Here is a 21783-nt window from a genome sequence, read left to right as displayed (position 1 = left end):
CTGGGGAGTTGAGCCAGTCAATTCACAAGTTATTCTGAGGGTTTGTGGTGCAGGCCAGGGCAAACTTTAATTTTAAAACTATTTTTAAAAAATGATTTATTGGGGCTGGAGATAGCGCAAGGGTTAAGACTGGTTGCTTTTTCAGAGGACTTAGGTTTGATCACCAACACCCCAGGGTGTCTCACGACCTTCTGTACCTCTAGTCCTGGTGGTGGGGTTTAAACACCCTTTCCTGGCCTCTGTGGGTATCAGGCACACACGTGGCGTGTATACTTACATGTAGGCCAAGCACTCCTACACATAAATTCTTGGAGTGTTTGTGCGCACAGGTGGGTACCTTCCTCAGTGTGCGTGACATCCGAGGACAACTAGCCAGGGTGGGTGCTCCTCTCTTCCACAGTGTGGGCCTGGGTACTGAACTCAGGACATCGGGCCTGGAGGCAACCCTGTCAGCCCTGAGGAGGCCACTGTACCAGCCCAGCTTAAACATGTAAAAACCCTTCTGGGCTGAGGCTGCTCAGTGTTACTTGTACAGGTAGTTTTTGCAGGTAACCTGGCTGGTTCCCAGCACACACTCTGGGTGGCTCACAACTGCCTATAACTCCAATTCCAGGGGATCAGGTACCCTCTTTAGACTCAGATTTATACACACAAGCTCATAACTCCTGACGGAACCAAAAAAACCCAAAGCCCAAACATTTCTAAGCTGGGTGTGGTGGTGCATACCTGAAATTTCAGCACTTGGGAAGTAGAGAGAAAAAGATCAGGAGTTCAAGGCCACTGTTTACTACCTAGAGAATTTGAGGCCAGCATGGACTGTATGAGACCTTGTCTCAAAAACTCTCCCCAACGTTTGTAGACATAAAAGTAGGTCAATAAACTTACCATTATCTGTGCTAACAGCAGGACAATGACATTGGAGGACTTGCTGCTGGAGATGGCATAAAAGAACTGTTAAGAAAGGGAGAGAGGTGAGCACAGGTGCAGCAGGACTGCTGTCAGGAACGACACTCTATGCCTGACCTTTAATAGCATCTCTTTTATGGCGCAGAAAGCACGGGAGGTTCAGGCTACAGAGAGCAACTTAAAATTCAAGTGAAACCAGCTTCCACCTGAGGTGGTGGGGGACTTTACGTGACACAACGAAGGAGCCCTCTGCTGTTCAGTTTCAGAAACTGATGCCCTTGACATCATTAGTGCCAGCCCAGCCACCTGCAGCTGTCATGGGGCCCTGAGCTCGGGCCAGTTTGGGCCTCTAGCAGAGAGGCCGCTCTTCCCCACCATGTGACCTGCCTTATGGTGCTTGGAAAAGAGCCAAGTGCTCTGCTCCCCGACTTCCTTAGCTTCCTCACGTGATTCTCAGTCATTTGAACCTTGAATGTCTCCGTCATTTTTTAAAGTATCTGATGAATACCATGTGCCAAGTTTGGTCCTAGATGATAGGACATATCAACAAAAAGAATTGACCCTTTATTCCCCTTGGAATGTATCTGTGGCTGGTAGGTGTCATACTTTACCTACAACTTACTGAGAAGTTCAAGTCTTTATTTTTTGTGTCATCTGAGTTGGTCAGGCTGTTGCTGAGGATCTAACTCGGGAGTTGTATTAAGTTTAAACGTGGTGACACACATACCTTGGTGAGAGTGATGAGCAGCCCTCTGATGGATGTGACAATGATTATCCCAACCAGAATGAAGGAAATATGTTGAGACCAGAACTTCACCTGCCACCAGAACAGGAAGAACAGGCCATTACATTTCCGGGCAGCGCCCAGGGCTACCGTGAATTATGCTGACGCTGGCCCCCTGGCTGAGTTTTGAAGGAAGCACCTATAGGTGGGGTGCCTATGGGAAGACTGCATTGGCTCCCTTAGTCAGCACACTGAATCGAGTCCTAAGGGTCAGAGAAGGCAAGGACAGGAGTGAGAGGACACTAATCCCCGAGAGCCCGCAGCTGGTGAGGGGGGCCTACCGTGAGGCAGGCAGAGGGATTCGGAAGAGAGGACCCAGCACTGGGAAACCTGATGTTTTCAATGCCACAAATGAACGCTTGTTGAAGGGGTTCTCAGTGAATTTCACTTGAACCACACACAGTGGAGCTCTTTCTCCCTGCACTGTGTGACAGGAAGAAGCAGTTTTGGGAACCTGGGCTTGACCGTGCTCAGGTGTGTGAGGCCAGGGCTGCGGCAACATCTAAAAGTCTAATTCAGGATTCGGGAGCATAAACACGGGGGCAGGAGATGAATCCCAGCGGGAACAGATACAAGGGAGCCCTCACTTCTAACAATGTAGCCCTGTAAAGAAGACATTTGTTTTGGGGACAGGATTTCACTATGTAGCCCTGCCTAGCCCAGAATTTGCTATGTAGACCAGGTTGGCCTCGAGTTCTGAGATTTACTGCCTCCTCTCCTCAGGGTCCTACTCCCAGGGAGCCCAGAAAGCATGGTGAACTTTAAGTGAGAAAACCACACAGGCATCAATAATAAAGCACATGGGCTGCTGGAACTACATGACCTGAAGGAAAAGATGCCACCCTGTCACACGCAGAAAGAACGTGCTGTCCACCTATCAACAATGGTCCTTTAAGGGCTGGAGAGATGGCTCAGACAGTGAAGAGTGCTTGAGCTGAAATTCCAAGTACTCCTGTAAAAGCTGGGCATGGCCACATGCGCCTGACACGCCAGCACTGGGAGCTAGGGATGGGCAGATTCTGGGAACGTGCCAGCCAGGGCAGCTCAAGTGTCAAGTTCAGCGAAAGCTCCTTATTGAAAAGCAAGGTAAAGAGGAGCCACGCAGCAGACTGACCCCCCATGCTATCCAGTAACACCCTCAGAAAGAACAAAAGCATCGTGGTGTTCCTTCAGGACTGCAGCTCAGTTTGACTGCTCACTTATCTAGCTGCCCTTGAGATGGGGACGTGCTCCGCTGAGATGGGGGACCTGGGCAATGCACACCCTCATCCCAGCTCAGAGGAAGCTAAGTCCACACCAGGACAGAGAGACGCAACACCATCAGCCTGAATGACGTCATCTGGAAAACACCTAAAATCTGAATAAAGACACTGAACTTGAGATAATGTGTGTTTATGCCTGATGTTATGAAATAGGGAGAAACAATTTAAAAAACAAACCCTACTTTGTATATGGATAACAATTCAACTTTAGTCCAAGTCCACCTAACCTGACTGGTAAAGATTGTTTCTTACAGAAGAAATAATTTCTGCTCTATCTCAGAACACTGATCTACCAGTAGATCAAAGGTGAGTGGTGAGTTTGAAGAGGTCACTGAGTCTGCGGAGAAAGATCTGCGGAGAAGTGGCAGTGGTAGCTAGCTGTGGGCAGGCTGAGGAGGGCTGCAGCAGAAGGGCAAGCTCACAAAGTTCAGTACTGGCCACTGCCTACGGTTCGACAACAGGAAAGCTAAACCTGGCTGTTTACAAATGTCAGGAGTTAAAACCTGAGTGTCTGGCTGTGGCTGGATAAAGCAGAAGGAAACGTAAACCAACACCCAGAATGGCTTACATCAAACTGGATCCCCAGGTAATTCACGGTGATCTCAATGCCTCTGGTGACAGGGTCAGTTTTCCCAACTCGATCAAGAACAATATTGATGGTTGCCTGCAGAGACAGAACTTTACATTAGAACCTGCCAAGCCTGAAGGCCTGACTCTGATGCTGGGACCCACACGGTGGAGGGAGAGAAGCAACCCTGTACAGTGTCCTTTGACTGCCACACATGCCCATGTCACATGTGCCTGAACACACACACACACAAAACAAATGTAATTGAAAATTTAATTAAAAGCTAAAACGATTCCACACAAATTAATGAACCTATCTTACAGGTTGATGTTCGCCAAAATACAATTTAATTCTCCTTCCAGTCTAAACCATGAATGGGAAATCTATTTTGTCCACTCACATACACAGGCAAATAAGCCTCTATTTATTTTCTATAAAGAGCCAAGGGCAATAAAGCATATGCATTCCATGATTCAGAAGTCAGGAAGTTAACATTCTGGTAAATGAAGTTAGAGTGTGAACGCTGTAAGAGCACAGACAAAGGAATGTGGCTGTTGAGCTAACGAGAACACACGGAATGAAAGTCGCCCAATTAATCCCAGTGGACACAGTTTAAAAAAATAGGAAGGTAAGAAGAGGTTTGACAAATGCCATGACAACAGCCACACGGAGCTTTAAATCTAGCCATCAACCCACTAAATGTAAAGAGTCTAAATCATGGGTCAGCAAACCCAACCTCTGTCATGTGACAGCAGCCATGACAATAAAGGAATAGGTTTGGCTCTGTGCCAGTAAAACCTTATTTACAAAGTGTTGGCATACTGTTCTTTTGGAATGTATACACCTTACCCTGTTCATTCAAATGCTGATTTCTCTCCCCTACTCTCTGGTTTCAACCCAGACATTGCATTGTGATACTTATTCTAAGCATCACCTGTCTCAACTTTGTGTAAACATGCCAAAATAAAACAACCAGCCACAATGTTGATCAATGGAGAGGAAGGAATAGGTGGGAGAGGGGAGGAGCCAGAGGACAGGAAGATGTGGGAGGCAGAGGAGAGAGAGAGAGAGAGCAGAAGCTGGGAGAGCAGAGACTGGAGGAGCGGTCTTGGAACAACATGGAGAAATTGACCAGACCTAATATATCACAAAAAGCAAGTATAATGTGGGAAATCTGAATGGTAGAAACAACGTGGGCTTGGAGGTTTAGGATGGAACAACTATTGCCCAGCATTGTGATCTAGGTTAATTAAATAAAACCCTGTCTCTGTGTGGTGATTTGGTTATACAGCTGTTTAGGATTAACAGCAGTGTTACTAAAAGATCTATCTATAGTAAATATTAATGATTTATACAACAACAAAGGCAAAGCGGAGCTGTGTTCTGTGGACCACAGGCTGTTAATCTGTGGTTTAAACACAGCAGTTAAATGGCAGACTGTCAAACTGAATTAAAAATAAAAAACCAAAACCTGACCATAGTGTATGTTGTCTATAAGAACTTTAAACATAAAGATACAAACAGATCAAATGGAAAAGGCTGGGAAAAGATTTCATAGCAGCATTAACCAGATAAAGGTGAAGTGTCTCTATTAATATCAAATAAGCACTTCACAGCAGAGACGTTGCCAGCGCGGTTAGAGACAGAGAGGGCGTGAAGTGATTCTAGACGTGTACAGCTGATAAAAAGCTGCCGTGGAACCCATGATTATGCATCTCAAAATGTCTCGTAGAGAGGAATTGCGATGAAGGAGCACCTGAAGCAGACGGTGACAGCTCCTCCCCCTGAAGTGATCACTGCTCAGCACACCTATAGTCACAGCATCACACTACCGCACACAGTCTGCAAGGACAAGTCAATCAGAAGAGCAATCAAAAGGCATGAGAGCTGACCGTAGTGGCACATGCCTGCAATCCCAGCACGTGGAAGCCAGAGGCAGGTAAGTCTTTATGAGTTAAAGGCCAGTCTGGTCTACATAGTGAGCTCTAAGTCAGCCACGGCTACACAGTGAAACCCTGTCTCAAACCAAAATCCAAAAAGTGGTGGTCAAAAAATAAACAACAACAAAAACAAAGCTTCAAAGTAGAGGAAGCAGAGCACTGGGGAGAGGCTCAGAAGTGGAGAAAGCTGGCTGCTCTTGCGGAGGACCCAAGTTTGGTGTTCAAACTATGTCAGTGCCTCACAACCACCTGCAACTCCAGCTCCACAGGAGTCCAGTGCCCCTCAGCTCCGCAGGAGTCCAGTGCCCCTCAGCTCCGCAGGAGCCCAGTGCCCCTCAGCTCCGCAGGAGCCCAGTGCCCCTCAGCTCCGCAGGTACCTGCACACACCCCCCTAAAAGGAGTAAAGATGGACCCTAAAAATACAATAAGCAAATACTGATAGGAAAACCAAACCAAACCAAATCCAGAGACTTAGATTTGTTCCCTTAATAACTGACAAACTAAGAAGCCCGGGCCTGGAGAGACGGCAGCAGCTAGAGCACTTACTGCCTTGCAGAAGACCCAAGTTCTGCCCTCAGCGCCACAGCAGGCAGCTCACAACCTCCCGTAACTCCAGTCGCAGGGGATCCAAACCCTCTTCTGACCCCCATGAGCACAAGCATGCATGTGGTGCAACGTGCAAGCCAAATACCCATACATGTAAATAAATAAAACTAGAGGAAAAAAGTCAGAAAATTGAAAAAGGAAACCTTAATGATACAGTGGATCACCATTTATGGAACATTTTAGGCAATAAAGACTGGAATGTTCTACAGATGGTCAATAAGGCATTCTACTCAGGGGAAGGTAACACCCACTATGCTGAGCTTAGTTGACTGTCTATTCAAATTACAAACCATATGTTCTTAGTACATGGAATCAAATAGAGAATGATATTTGGAAGAACTCCAGATACTTTTTGGAGGTAGGGTCTCAAGTAGCTCATGGTCTAGAGCTCACGTATGTAACTGAGGTCGACCATGAACTTCTTTCTGATCCTCTTGCCTCCACCTCCCAGTTACTGGAAGTTATTTTCTCAGATGGGGGGATGAAATGAGAGCCATACCCAAGCTGTATGAGTACACAGCTTGGGCTGAGCCTAGAGTGTTTCTTTCTCTGTTCTATATGTCCTTAGGTCTAGGCCTAGAAGCTTCTAGCCTCCATACAATCTAATATTTTTGCTAACCTGAATGCTGAAGGCTTCAGCTTCTAGCCCTGCTTCTGCTAACCTAGGCCTAGAATGTTTCAGACTCCGAGACTTACTGCTAAATAAGCTCACCCTTTCTAGCTCTTCCTGAACTCTCTTTGCCTGGTTCAACTCAGTTGTTCTGGCTCCTCTCCAAGATGACTGATTCAAACTGGCCTCTCTTGGCTTCTCGCCAATTGCTCTGCTTGGCCTCATCCTAACTTTGGCAATATGTTCTAATCTTATGGCTCCTTATCATTCTCTGCCTCAATCGGTGTTCACCTGTGTCTAGCTTGTTCTCTCTGTAGCCTGTCCCAGTACACACTGCCACACACACTACTACTCTTCTCTCCCTGAGCTGCTCTTGAGCAGCCTGCTTCTTGTGCTGTTCTTGTCAGAGTTGGGCGTATCCTATCTCTGGATCATCCTGTCAAATCTTTCTCTGGTTTGTCACTTTGCCCTTCAATTAGACACTTTCAAACTTGGCTACTTCCATGTTTGAACCTTACCTTCATTGTTAGGGATTAAAGGTGTGTACTAAGGGTGTGTCTGTATTAGAGCCAGATCATGCCATAATCCAGGGCGTCTCTACATTCTGGCTGGAGCATGTAGACCTAGGGCTTTGGTTGTGAGCCCTTGCCAGAGGAGCCATGTTGCTGGATTGAAATTCCTCTACATGGATGCATAGGCATGTGCCACCACACATGGATCCCACAATGCTGAGACTTGAACCCAGGGCTTTATGCATTCTAGGCAAGCACTCTACCAAATGAGCTACATTCATAACCCCTAGATACTTTATCACATACTTCTAACTGCACTGTGACAGAGAAGAAATCGAGAAAAATCAGAAAGCATTTGGGATTGACAGATGTACACCACAGTGAAATGCAGTCAAAATGGCACCTAAGACATTTACAGCAAAGAACACCTTTGTTGGAAACATCTCTAAAGACCTTCATTTTCATCATAAGAGTTGACTCCAAACAACAAACGAGAGCAATGAAGGGTGCACACAAACCAGTGAAACAGGAAGCAGAAAAACGTTAATGAGCCCCAACTGGATCTCTGAAAAGATAAAAATCAGTAACACTCTATGGATCCAATAAGAAATAAGAAAACGAGGAAAGCTGTGAATTATCAAGATCAGGAAGAGAGAGACGACCTCACAAGCATTAGGAGGGTACGACAAAAGACAAGGGCAGTGAGACGGCTCAGCTGTAAAACCTCTTGGCTGCACAGCCTGACCATCTGAGCTCAAACCCGAGAGCTCACGTAAAAAGTCGGATACAGTGGTGCACAGCTGTGAGCCCAACACTCCTGCAGGAGGGGAGGCAGAGAATCGTCTGGATACACACACCAGCAGAAACAAGAGACTGTCTCAGTACAAGGGAACACTCATAAAAGTCCTCTGCAAACACATCAGTGAGAAACTCAGAGACCCCAATTTTTGTCAGTGTCACATTAAGGAAAGATATCAGAGTACTTCTCGGAGTGACTTAACCTAGACAGCCTGAGTCTGAATTCTCCACTTCTCTCCCTTGCCTTTCGTCTCTCTGTAGCTTATGGTTTCTGGTCTACCCTTTGTAGGAGTCTGAATTTGTGCCTGCCTGCCTTTTATCTTGTCCCTAACAAGGTCTTTGCTCTGCATTTATTGAGCAGCACAGAAAGCCTCACATGGGAAAGGAATTGGGGATATTCTACAAAAATTTCTTTTTCCCCCTTCATTTTTTGAGACAGAGTTTCTCTGTGTAGCCCTAGCTGTCCTGACTCCCTGTTTGACCAGGCTGGTCTTGAACTCACAGTGATTTGCTTGTCTCTGCCTCTCAGTGTTGGGATTAAAGGTGTGCCCAGCTCTCTACAGAAACTTTTAACAGAGATTTATAAGAAATTGCATTTTATTGACTCCAACAACTGCAACACTCAAATGTTACCAAGCAGTCTCTTTATGTTGCTTTCAACATATACAGTGAGTATGCATTTCATATGCTTTTCAACTTATTTGCTGCTTTCGACAAATGACTATCACAGCACAGATACAAACACACATGCATTGCTCTCTGGGTCAGGGGCAGGGAAGAATGCACCAATGAAGACTGCAGCTATGCATTAGCTTAGTTTATAAAAGCTGGTTACACGGGAAACTCAAAGCAAGTAAGGCTCGTTGTTAAATGTTCTCTTAAAAGCTGCTCAAGCAAGCAAGTCAGCAGTCTTAGGTGATCTCGCGGTGCATTCCTGACTGGGCTGTAAGGCCCACCACAGCTGTAGTCTCTTAGAATGGAAGAGGTGTTTTCATAACGCTCTGTCACCAGTCTTCTTACGTCCTCACATGTGTATATGAAGTGTAAACACACACACACACACACACACACACACACACACACACACGGGAGGGGGTTGAAAAATAGAAGTGCTGTCTGCTGACTCAACCCCATGTGGAACTGAGCTCACGTGTTAGTCAGGCCTGTGCAATGTATGCTACTCCCGGGAAAAGTCGCCCAACTCCAGCCATTAAAAACACAGCTGCTGGCCAGAGCGTTCAGTGGGGGAAAGTGCTTGCCGCTTGCAAGCCTGAGGACTCAAGTCTCATCCTAGAACCCCAAGCTGGATAGGACACCCTGAATCTGTAATCCCTGCACTCCTCTGCCAAGATAGGAGTGGATTCTGAGAACTGCCTGAAGCCGGCCAGCTTGGCATCCTCAGCTTGTAGCTGCCCCAACACAGTGGAAGGGGAGAACTGACTCCTCAGAGTTGTTCCCCGAGCTCCACATGCGAACCTGTGCTCACACATAACCTCACTGTTAGTAATGAACACTTTTTAAATTGGGTTCATTAGTATTTACTAATAAACAATAATAACAATAATTATAATAACAACATACATACCATGAAAATTTTCCAGACACAGTAAATAGAGAAAAAGTAACCCAGGAAGTTAAAATATTTCCCCTTGAATGTTTTGGAGTATTCAATTCTTTCCTAAGGAAAACCAAACACAAACGTGGTTTTAGCAAAAGGTAAACATTTTCAGCAAGAGTTCCTACGAGGCGGAGTCAACGTGACACACACACGCTAACACATTAAAGTGATGCTGCTAGGGGCCGACCCGTGCTGCGTGCTGACTTTCAGCCAGAGGCAGGGCAGCTCACGTCTGTGAGCTTCCTGTCTCCACAACTCTTAGGAATATGTTCAAACCTTCTCCTTACAGTTGAGAAACTGGGTCTCAGAGGTTCAACAACTCACTCAGGGTCAGTTGGGCTCAAGCCTGCCCCCAAAAGCACCCTCTACCCTCTACCTGGGGACTTAGGCTCAGAAAAGGTTAGGGTAGTCTGTGTATTTAAATCATACTGGATTTTAGGTGTGCCTCTGGAGGCCGCCAGTAAGGTAAGTACCCGTCACTTTTGTGACTGGGCTAATCTGTAAGACAGTAATAGCCAGGGGAGACCACCTTCATCCAGGCTCAGCAGGAAATGGAGTGGCCAGCCTCCCTCCTGTTCTTTGGCTGAGCAGGTTCCAGGAATGACTTTTGCCAGCCACAGGAGTGATTCCATAAACAGTAAGCCTCTTTTGTAAAGCCAGTTGGCTACCTAGAAGCACTGCCTGCTCACGGAGGACCAACAGGCCCTGAGGTCTCATCCTCTCTTCAACCATGTGGGCAAACCATAGCTGTCTCTGTGCTCTGTACCTTAGTAGCATACAGATCAGCTGTTTCCAGAAAAAGCTGTCTGCTTAGTTCTTCCAAAGCATCTACTTCCTGTTGGATAAGAGTCAGATCTGGCAGAAAGCGGGCATCAAGGTTTAAATCGCAGACACAATTCAGGAAATGGTGGGAAGAAAAGATTTGCTGTCTTATAGGGCAGAATTGGGAACTGCCTGTGTCTTTAATTTCCCACCTCAGCCAGTACTCCGCTTCAGTGCAGCATTCCCAGCCCGGCAGAGGTGTGAAGGAACGCCCCATGAGCATCTGCCAGCCAGAGTCTAAGACAGTTGCTTTCACGGGCTTGTTTTTTGGTTTATTTATCTTTTAAGTCAAACTCAGTCTCCCAGCCTCAAGCAGCGTATGCCACCAAGACCCACAATACAGCAGTTTTACGTTACCCGAGTGACACCGTTAGGGAAAGGCACCCGGCACCGTGGTCCCAGCCCCACCAGGCTGGGCTTTAGGAACTGCCGCCTTTAGTTCTTCCAGAAGCTTCTTTTACTTCCCACAATCCCAAGAGACAGCTGCTACCCATTTCTCAGACAAGGAAAGAGGCTCAGAGAGGTAAAGGGCTTGCTCCACGTATGTACCAGCCGTAGATGCACAGTGCCAGCCGCCTGCAGCGGAGCCCATTCTTCCACTGCCAGATGCCACCCTCAGTGCCTCTGAGAGGAGTGCCACTACTCTCCCATTAAAGAAGCAGGAGCTCGGAGTGCTAGAAGCATCTTGATATCTTGTTGATGTAGTTCTTAACCTACACTTGGGGTTTTATGTGTTTATTATCTTTAAAGTAATAAAGATATTAAGACAGTCGCAGTAATTCAAATCTTCCTTCCTCTGTGAAATCAACAAGCGCCCTTCACTTCCTCCCCTCAACAGCGGCTATCAGCAAGGCCTATGGCACTCAGCATCAGAGAGCAATGGTCACAGGTCTCTGGTTCTCTTGGATAGAGAGTTAGTGCCCCAAGAGGCTAGACTCATTGTTAGTACTCTGCCTTGAAAATGGACACAAAACAAATGCTGCAGGGGTTACATGTTTTTTTTTTACAGAAAGAGCTTACTTTTAAGTTCTGTGTATGTATGTATGTGTGGGGGTATATGAATATGAGCGCAGGTGCCCTCAAAAGGCTAAGGCGTTGGATCTCCCTGGAACTAGTTACAGGTGGCTGTGGGTCACCTGACATGGGTGATGGGAAATGAACTCAAGTGCACTCTCAGTTACTGAGCCACCTCTCCAGCCCCTTACCCGCTCTCTTCTCTCTGCTGCAGTCACCCTGGCTTTCCCCCGCCTAATTCTTATCTGCAGCCACATCAGCATGTGTGCCATGACCCATCACGACAGTCTGCACCCTTCTCCACACAACTTAACTGGGTGAGGAAGAGGAGTATGTCATGTCATCTCTGCCTTCAGTTTTGACCTCAGCCTGGGGCTGGGGGTGGTAACACACAGATTTCGTTATCCCCCTTATGGGAACTAGTCAACCTCCAAACCAGCCGGGCCAGAAGTAATCTATTAACCCAGTCACGCTGGTTTCTTAAGGATGTGGAGCTACTTGAAATCTGTGTGGGCACTAACTGGGTTAGGAGGGGTCCTTGCTACCACACACGGGAAGCAGCCGCTGTCCTAGGGAGGCACTGTGCCCTGTGGTATCGCAGCCACGGGAGACAGGACAGCACAGCAGAACAAGTTATAAAGCAGAGGATAGTTCTGGCCCTACATTTGCACAGGTCACCATGTGACTTCACCTCTCTGGGTCTGTTTGCTCATCTGTAAAATGAATGACTTGATAGGTTCTCTCCAGCTCGGAGACAATGCTTTTGTGGTTAGGTCCAAGCATAGGAAAGATGATGGCCCCGCTGTACTTCCTATGACAGTGCTAGCCAGCGGGACCCTGGTGCCGTCAGGAGCCCTCGGGGACTAATCCAGCAATACTTTTTTCCTGCCCCTGGTCCAGAGTGGAGGGGAAGAGTGAAGCAGAAGACAAAGGATACTTTCGCTTCCTGGGGCTGATGCAGTAACGCTCTTGAGCATGCCCCAGATTCCTGACGGCTTGTTCTGCACCTCCCCTCGCTGGAACATGGTTCTCCGTGCCATGGCCATCCTGAAATAAAGAAGACAGGAGCCAAGTAAAAAAGTGTGACATGCAGCCTCATCTCTTTACCTACCAGTGTCGCAACTGTGTCTCCGCTGGTTCAGGCGTTATGACATGTGAGGACAGGCTCTGCCAATTGAGAGCCGAGAGACCTACAGTTTACTTTCTCACTCTGAACGGTTGTAAGGATTGATGAACTAACACTGTCAACCGTGTCCCACCATCTCTTAATATCATTTAACCAACAAAGTAGCTGACAAATAAGAACCAGGTACAGAGGAGGAAGACAAGGAAAAGTGGATGATGAAAAGGAAAAAGGAAGAGCGCTGGAACTGGAGTTCTAAGGGTTAGATGCTGTCTGACTCTAGGGGACTTGGCCACGGGTCCTATGCAACCACAGAATGTGCTCTTCATTGTTAAGCTCCAGCCCAGTGTCACCATTTTTGAGTCATCCTAACTGTATATAGTCACCTTAGTGTGGCTTTAAGTGCAGGCCACTCCTGCTGAGTGTCTTTCCATGAGCCCAATGCCATCTGAATGGTTTCTGCCCATATTATGATCGTACTGTTGTTTTGAATGTGGACTTTGGAAATTTTTTCTTTTTGAAAGTCTATATAGTAATCTTTTCCCAAATACTTCCTCCTGTCTGCAGCTTGTCTTTCCTTCTTCTTTATAAAGTCCTTTGTGACGCAAGTTTTAATTCTGGTGGAGTCCAGTTTGCTCACATTTCATTGTATGGAGTGTATTCTGGGGCTAAGTAATTAGAATTTTTGCCTGTTTTTAGGTCTCAAAAGATTCCTTAAAATTTCTTAGTTTCATTCTGTACATCCAAGTTCAAGGTCTGTTTTGAATTCATCTTTCTACATATTGTGAAGCTCAGATTTGGATTTTTTTCAGGAGAGGAGATCTACAGATTTACTGTTTCAGAATCATTTTGTAAAATACTCATCTCCACTAAACTTTTTCTAAATTTGCAGTTTTGTTTTATCCCTATTTCTTTCACAAACTGTTGTGTTTTTTTTTTTTTTTTCCTCATTCCTTTGAATGTATATATGCTAGTTGTGTTCAAATCTTGGCTAACTTTTTTCTTACCTCTTTTATTGTCTGTCCTATGAGACGTTCAGTTCTATAGGGCAGAGAACCAGTACCCAGCATGGAGCAGGTATCTGGCAGGTACTTCACACATGTCAGGATACAGCAGATGGCAAAGCACTGTGCAAACATTGGGGGGGAGGGGAGGCACAGACTCAACAGTTCTTGATGGGTTTCAGTTAGAGATGCTATTCTCCCACCCTTGCTCAGATGTAGCCATTTGAGGACTGAAATCTCAGGACAGCACTGGTTTGGACAAGGCTTCTCAGAGCTAGGTCCATGCGAAACCTCTCTATTGCCTGGGACATCAGCTGAGGAATGGGAAACCTGGATGAAACCACACAGGTATTCAGGGTACTGGGAGCAATCGGCCTGGCCAGAAGCGTCTCTAAGAAACCTGCCATAGGTCTACTCAATTAGCATCATGAGGGCGGGTACATTTCTGTAGTTCTGGCCTTGGCATTTCTCCACCGACTTGAGGAACCTAAGCTGAGGTTTATTTTTCCCTCTTCCTTTTTGGTTTTTTGAGACTGGGTTTCTCTGTGTAGCCCTGGCTGTCCTAGTACCCAGCATGGAGCAGACCAGCATGGTCACTTTGTAGACCAGGCTGGCCTCAAGACTCACAGAGATCCATCTGCCTCTGCTTCTACCTCCTAAGTGCTGGGATTAAAGGTGTATTCCACCACTGCCTGGACTTTTACTTTTTTTTTTAATGTTTTATTCTTTGTTAATTTCACACCATGTACCCACTGCCACTCATCTCCCTGTCCCTTCATATCTGCCTTCCACCCTTGCAACCTCCCCCCCCCCAAAAAAAAATCTCACTGTGGGAGCTGTAGTGTGTCACAGTGTGTCCCACAGTGTACCCTTTGTCCATACTTTGCTCACAAATGTTCACTGCCATGAGTCCCTGGTCTGATTCAAGAGCTGTAGAGGAAAGTTTTGGTGTCGTTAAAAACTCAGTTATGTAAACATGCTTTTGTTTATCCCAGGTGTGGATAAGGGGCTGCTCCAGACTGTCCACAACAGCAAACTGCCTCCTGCAGCTCAGAGGGGGCACGGTCTTTGCCAGCTGGCGATAGTTTAATTCTGCAGACTCTGGAGAGGGAGTAAACGCCAGAGCGAGCTGGGAGTGGGAGTGGGGTTGGCTCCAAGGAAGAACATGGCTGCTGCTTTTCCTGTGCTGCTCCTGGTTGCTGTTGATGCAGTTTGACTAGAAGCTGGAGATACCCTGAAATGAAGATTGGTCTTGCCCCAAGGAACGTGACAACCCTAACCAGCAGGAAGTAGCTAAAGAGAACTACGTCCCCTCTCCCCACTAACCTTTCTCTCCTACCTGGTGTTGGGGTGTTGAGGGGCAGGGAACGAGAGGCATAAGAAACTAAACTAAAGTAGAGTTTAAGAACCAGGGCCTTAAAGGCCTTCAGCTACACCATCAGTGCTGGATCCTCACAGGGACTCCTCTCAGATACCCTGTTGTTGCCATGTGTCATGGAGATCCTATGGCTTTGGATTATACGACCAGCCCCTTCAGTACATCTATGAGGTAGTTATTGGTGTGGCCCAACACAGAGCCCTAGATCTGCTTGCTGGCTCTCCCGTACCCACACCATAGGCCAAGCTCTCCACTGTGGCCTGGCTCGCTCACCCAATGCTACTGCTGGCAAGGGGCTGTAGGCTTAGAGTTTTCAACAAACCTACTTTATTTAGGGTTCTTAAATGCTTTTACCTCCCTACCAACCCACTGACCAGAGGACGGGGAGAAAGAAGATTATTAGGGAAAGGGGGTTGTAGAACTTTTTAGATGTAGTTCCTTGGGGTGAGTCCACTCTTCACTGTCTGGATACAAGCAGTCCAGTCCAAATGCCAACACCAAACAGTAACACGAAACTGCGTGACTCCACTGAACTGGAACAAGTCAGCGAAAGCCCCAAGACTAGGCTGTTTTGCCCTGAGAAGTTCTCTGGAAGGTTTATCTTTGTGAAGTGAAATGTCAAAGAACGAAGACCAGTGAAGTAATATTGATCCAAAAAGTGTTGTCTTACTGTCTGTGGGCTTCTATATATCTTCTCTCCTCAGAGTCCATCCATGGATGTTCTCAGCTGGCCAAAGTCACGCCCTTCAAATGAGACAGCTCACAGCAAAACATCACATGCCCTCTCACAAGACAGCTTCCAGCAAAACATTATGACACAACTGAGTCTTCAAAGAAACCAGGAACTTCCACTTCAAGGGGCAGACTCAGCTCTCCTGCTCTCATGCCTTCGGGGCTGGCTCCCTCGCACCCACGCCAGCACGACCAACTATATTGTGCTGTCCAGGTGAGGTTCAGGCCCACTCTCCCAAGTGGTGCAGCAGGCAGGGCTGTGCCAGCTCTCCCACTCTCATGCCTTCGGGCTGGCTCGCCAGCAACTCCTACAAGCAGGGCCAGCTCTACTGGTGCTGTAGAGGTACAGAGAGGTACAGAGGTACTGGGTGCTGCCCAGGGAGGTACAGAGCCTGTTCTCCCAAGTGCTGCCACCAGTGAGGGGCAGGGCTAGCTCTCCTGCCGGTCACAGGTGGCGAGGGGCAAGGGGGTAGGAGAGGTATCTCTCCCTCGTCCATGCCATTCCATAGCAGACAAGTTGCGGGGCCAAATCTCCCAAGCTCACACCCTTGGGCTAGCTTACCTGCACACCCACTGACAGAGTCAGCTCTACTGTGCTACCCAGGCAGGTGCAGAACCTAAGTGCTGCAATGGCTAAACTGCCTGGACCTATTTGGAGTTAGTTTCTTTCCTTCATACTTTTTTTGTTGTTGTTGCTGTTGTTTTCTGAGACAGGGTTTCTCTGTGCAGCCCTGGCTGTTCTGGAACTCAACTTTGTCCAGGCTGGCCTTGAAGCCAGAGATCTGCCTGCCTCTGCCTTCTGAGTGCTGGAATTAAAGGCGAGCACCACCAATGCCTGGTGGCTGGAGTTTGTTTCCTTTGCCCAATTTGTATGCTGAAATGCTCACAGGCTATTTCTTTACAGCCGAGTTAGAGTTCTGGATGGAGACTTGCTCTGTGGATGTATGTGACTGCTGAATCTTTCCCCCCTGAGAACGTACCTGCAGACAGCTAGCTCACCTAGGGTCTGGCTGGAAGTCCATGGAGCCAGCACCGGCTACTGTTTCTGCTTAGGTTCACCTTTAAGCTGCTGCTCCTTTAGCCTGCTCTATGACCCCCTCCTCCCACCGCCTGACCCCTCCTGAGCTGAAGCTTCCCTGAGTCAGTGCCTAACGAAGGACAACATCAGATTCTGTGGCCCACTTTATGACCCACTCACTGCGGTTCTTTCCCTACAGGATCTCTCCCAAACTTCTGATCTCCACGCCAGTCCTGAGTTCTACCTTCTTATACTGCACTCCAGAAGGCTTTTTCTTCCTGTCATCCAAATGCGTGCCCAGCACGCACAAACTTTGGGCAGCCATTCAAAGACAGAGAAAACTTGCCTATCTAAGAGGCATGTGCTGTTCAGTAAGAAGCTCCGTGGGCTCTTTGGTGCTTCCTATGTGCCAAGCTGTTGAGTGGTGAGGAGGGATCTGGGGGGAACGAACATTTAGATTGTGGATCTTGGTCCTCTAGCATCCTCCAACACTTGACTTTTAATTTCCAAGTATTCTGCTAATCTGAACTCCAGATTATTAATAAGGTTAGTATTGGTCTTTGCTAGGTATGACCCACTGTTCTTAGAGTCTCATTGCATGTGACAGGCTTCTGCCACATAGTTCACACTCACTAATATGTACTATGTATTCTAGGCAGGCTCGGAACTCCTGATCCTGCTACCTCTGCCGCACACATGCTGAGCTTACAGGCATGTGCCAGCACACGTGGCTTATTTCTTCATTTAATTTTTACATATTAGGAAACAAAGACACAATGCTAGTTCAAGGTCAAATTATAAGGTGTAGACAAAAGATCCAAATGCAGATAGTCTGATTTCAGAGGGCTTTGTAGGTCTACTGTGACACAGATTTCTATAAAAATGCCACTTTGAAAACATGTATTTTAGAAGTACGTTTTTGGGTAATTTTTATGTAGCTTTTCACTTTGTTTTATTCTTCAGACTGGAACATTCTGTTGTGGAAGAAAGGGTCTCGGAGCTATGAGGTTCAGAAGTAAAGACTCAACGAAGTCTCTCCTACAGTTTATAGAAGTGCTGAGCAGCTGCTAGAAGCAGGAGAGAGACAGAGAGAAAGAGAGCGAGAGAGAGAGAGAACAGCTGCAGGGCTGGGGCTCCCGTGTTGGAACCTGCATGAGGTGCCATCCACACTGTGGGTTTTCTAGTGACGTAACTGCCCGAGTCACTCATGTTCCTGTAAGTATTTCAATAAATCCACAGGATCACCAAGCTGGACTTGGGTGACATCCTTTCTCTGCTCTCACTGTACTCTCTATCTGGGGTAGACCAAAAAGCAAAAAGCAAAACAAACAAACCACTATAACAGAAACAAAAACAATGGCTAGAAGACTTAAAGGATTCTTGGGTAGTTGGAGAAAAAGAAGTTGAAAAAAAAATCCAAATCAAGCAAGGAAAACTGTAAAGCTATAGGACAACAGCCTTAAAGTACCCATCCTTGTCCTCTGCACAGTGACATTGAGTAAATGTGTGAAAAAACAAATGAGCATGGTGGTGCCTTTAATCCTAGCACTTGGGAGGCAGAGGTAGGCGGATCTCTGTGAGTTTGAGGCCAGCCTGGTCCAGAGAGTGAGTCCAGGATAGCCAAGGCTACACAGAGAAACCCTGTCTCCAAAACCAAATGAAAACAAACAAAATCCTCCAAATACCAAGCATTATTCTAACAATTTATCTAAAGAGAAATGTTAAAATTCAGAAAGTAGAACTTGAGAGAGTCTTCTTCCTCTGAGGCGAGAGTAACCCTTTCTATAATGAAGAAGAGAAGAGAACCTGCCGGCTCTCAGGCCCTCTGGGTGTGGCCTCACCTTTTCTTTTTGCTTACAATCATGTCCATGGTCTGCAGCAGTCGCCGCTCCAGTGCAAGGATATCCGTGTCAGTCACATTTCTGCAGTGATTAAAAAAAAAAAAAATTATTGACGATTTGGGGTCCCACCCTGGGACATCATGCAAGCCATCTGGAGAATCACAAACCCCAAGGGCCAGCTTTTCTAGAAAACATTAAAATGACTCCATTAAGCTAAGATGCTTGTACTGTCACCTCTTATAGCAACTTTTTTCTCTTGTCCTAGGGCAGCAGAGGGTAGCCTGTGCTCTCAGTCTTTCTTATCTTTGACCTAGATATATTTAAAACATATGTTTAGTGGCTAGAGCAGCAGTTCTCATTCTGTGGGTCATGACCCCTCTGGCAAACCTCTACCTGTAACTATATTTACATTATGATTCATAAGAGTAGCAAAGTTACAGTTATGAGGCAGCAACTATAATAATTTTATGGTTGGGGTCACCACAACATGAGGAATGGTAACAAAGGTTTGCAGCATTAGGAAGGTGGAGGACTACTGGGCTAGAGAGATTGCTTGGGGTTACGAGTACTGGCCACTGCTGCAGAGGACCTTGGTTCCCAGTACCTACATGGTGGCTCACAAATGTCTGTAAGTTCCAGAGCACCCGAGGCTCTTTGTGGGCACCAGGCATATACATACACACAAGCAAACACTCATATACCTAAAATAAAAATAAAAGATGCTTAAATTGGCAGTGTCTTCTACCATTTGACGTCCAGGAGGAAGCAGCGTCCTGGAGGTGGGAGAGGTTCACACTGCCGCCCACTGGAAACACGCATTTAAACAGTGCGTGCATGGGGCATGGGACTTGCCACTCAGAAATAAACAGCCAGATGTGATGGCACATGCCCCCAATCCCACTGTGCAGGGGGTGAAGGCAGGAGAACCCAACTTAAAGCCAGTTTGGGCCACCTGCTGAGATGCTGCTTCAAAATAAATGAAAACAGGAAACGACTGGTTAGAAAGCTTCAGATAAACACCCATGGACACAGAGGAAGGGAAGACTAAACAGCAGCCCTGGATCGACTATGTGAATATTAAAGATGTAGCACGAGACACACATTTTCCAGTAACAGTGAAAAAGGACAGAGACAAAGCATGTGTTACCTGAGGAAGTAGGACATGTATGTGTACGGGCAGTTGACAGCACCAAATCCGGAAAGCAGAGCCATGAGCGTCACCCCGATCACGCCTACCCGGCTGATGAGCTGCTCTATGGACAAGATTCCTGAAAGCACCAAAGCCATTAGCGCCAGGCGATACGCACAGACCGCTTCCACCTGTGCTACGGAAGCAAACCCTGTATCCACCAGCATCTTACACAGCCTATTGCAGCTTCTGTTTTAGATTTATGAGTATTTTGCCTGCATGTGTGTCTGGTACCTGTGCAGGTCAGAAGAGGGCTTGGATCCCCTGGAACGGGAGTTATGGATGGTTGTGAACCACCACATGGGTTCTGGGAACCAAACCCAGGTCCTCTGTAAGAGCAACAAGTGCTTCTAATCACTGAATGGTCTCTCCAGCTGACAAGCGTATTTTAATTATTAATGGAGGCTGCTGAACTTTGCCTTTGTTTATTATCTGAAATGGTGAAACAGATACTGCTATTTTATTTTAAAATGTAATTAGCTACGCTACATATGCTTCCATTTAAATTGTTTTTAATACTTTAGTAATTTATTTGTTTGTTTGTTTGCATGTGTTTGTACTACAGCGCACATGAGGTTAGAGGTCAACGCTCTCCTTTTGTCGTGTGGATCCCAGGGTGGAACTCAGGCCATCAGGCTCATACCTTTGCCCACAGAGCCATCTCATTGAACGGCTATGTGCTTTAAAAAAACTATGACCCAAACGAGGGAAAAGTTTTCTTTCTCAAATCCAAGCTACCAGGCGATGCGTCCGCACGCCAAGATGCTGGAGGTGTGGCCGCCTGTAGGCACTGGTGCACCCAGCATTCCTCCCAGCCCTTTTCTGGCTTTTCCTCCTGCACTATGGGATCTGGAAAGCGCAGGGTTCTTTTCCTTCCCAGATGTTCCTGAAACTAAGGCTCAAACGCTCGGAGTTTGGGTAAACTGACATGCCCACCTGAGAAGCGACCGTGCAGGGCGGTGAGAGCCGTGCAGAGGCTCGCTGAAGGTTCAGCAGTCAGAGCACCTGCTGCCAGGCCGAACAACCGGGGCCGCCGGCTCCACGTGGTAGAAGGAGAGAGCTGGCCCTCGAAAGACGTTCTCTGACTCCACACGAGCACCATGGCACCCCCACCCACTCACGAGCGTCAAGGGAAAAGAGACAGGGCCGACCAGGGGCATGCTCTTGAAGAGAAGAGTGGCAGCCCCCAGGCCCTCCTTTTCTGTATTCTTCATGAAGGGCACTGCTTCCTTTGCCATGTGCCCTCACTATAATGTACTGCCTTGCAACAGACCCAGAGGCAGCAGGGCAACTGACCATTGACTGAAACCTCCAGAACTGTGAGCCAAATCAGTTTTTCTGCTTTTTAAGCAGATTAACTCTTGTACAGTAACAGAATGCTGACTGGCATTCTATATCATTGCCCTGTCATTCTTACGCAAACAAACTGGCATTTGATGCCCTTAGAAAGAAGGAAAACTTTTGTTTCAAAGTCAAATGCTTCTAAGAGAAATAACTTGCTCTATTTCCCACAATCCAAAGTTTAAAAAGTTATTATTACTCTTTTAATTAGAAAACTAAACAGCCCTTCTTCCTACTTCCACTCCACTCACCATGCTTTGGGCTGAGGATGGGAAAGGGGTCTCCCAGCTTCCAGAAGAAGTACATAAAGGTCAGCCATACGAGACAGGAAAAGAGCAGGCGCTGCTTGTGCACTGAGACAGGGAAAAGAGACTGTCAGGGAGGACAGCTACTAAGCAGCTTCATCACAAATATGAATGATGAATTAGTATGAGTGTGGATTTAGTATGCAAATGCTGGGACTACACAATGCTTGGCAAAGCATTCTTCCCACCATCAGAGAACCCTTTTTTTTGTAAGAAACATTTCATATTTTAGTTAAGAATGTCTTCTCTTATCCAGTCTTTAAAAATGTTTTCATTTATTCTTCTAAAACTTCATACAATATATTTTGATCATATTCTTTTTCTCCTTGACTCCTCCCAGATCCTCCCCTTCCTCATTAGAAAAATGTTGCTAAAATTATAACGTGGACTGAGTTCAAGGAGATATTATAGT

General features: G+C 46.7%; 1 protein-coding gene across 1 annotated transcript in view; it reads right to left on the bottom strand.

The window, feature by feature from the left end:
• The window catches only part of Gpr89a (G protein-coupled receptor 89A), a 39273-nt gene that overhangs the window by 816 nt on the left and 16674 nt on the right, over positions 1 to 21783 (bottom strand). The window contains exons 5-13 of the mRNA XM_021656140.2: positions 21318 to 21419; positions 19684 to 19804; positions 18537 to 18617; positions 12378 to 12487; positions 10371 to 10459; positions 9572 to 9664; positions 3521 to 3616; positions 1634 to 1723; positions 886 to 951 (exon numbers count right to left, since the gene is read on the bottom strand). Coding sequence (XP_021511815.1) covers positions 886 to 951; positions 1634 to 1723; positions 3521 to 3616; positions 9572 to 9664; positions 10371 to 10459; positions 12378 to 12487; positions 18537 to 18617; positions 19684 to 19804; positions 21318 to 21419 — 848 coding nt within the window. The remainder of the gene's footprint in view (positions 1 to 885; positions 952 to 1633; positions 1724 to 3520; positions 3617 to 9571; positions 9665 to 10370; positions 10460 to 12377; positions 12488 to 18536; positions 18618 to 19683; positions 19805 to 21317; positions 21420 to 21783) is intronic.

This window comes from Meriones unguiculatus, chromosome 10, assembly GCF_030254825.1.
Source record: "Meriones unguiculatus strain TT.TT164.6M chromosome 10, Bangor_MerUng_6.1, whole genome shotgun sequence".
NCBI classification, from domain to species: domain Eukaryota; kingdom Metazoa; phylum Chordata; class Mammalia; order Rodentia; family Muridae; genus Meriones; species Meriones unguiculatus.
The sequence above is the reverse complement of the archived record's forward strand: the minus strand, read 5'-3'. Positions and strand labels throughout refer to the sequence as shown.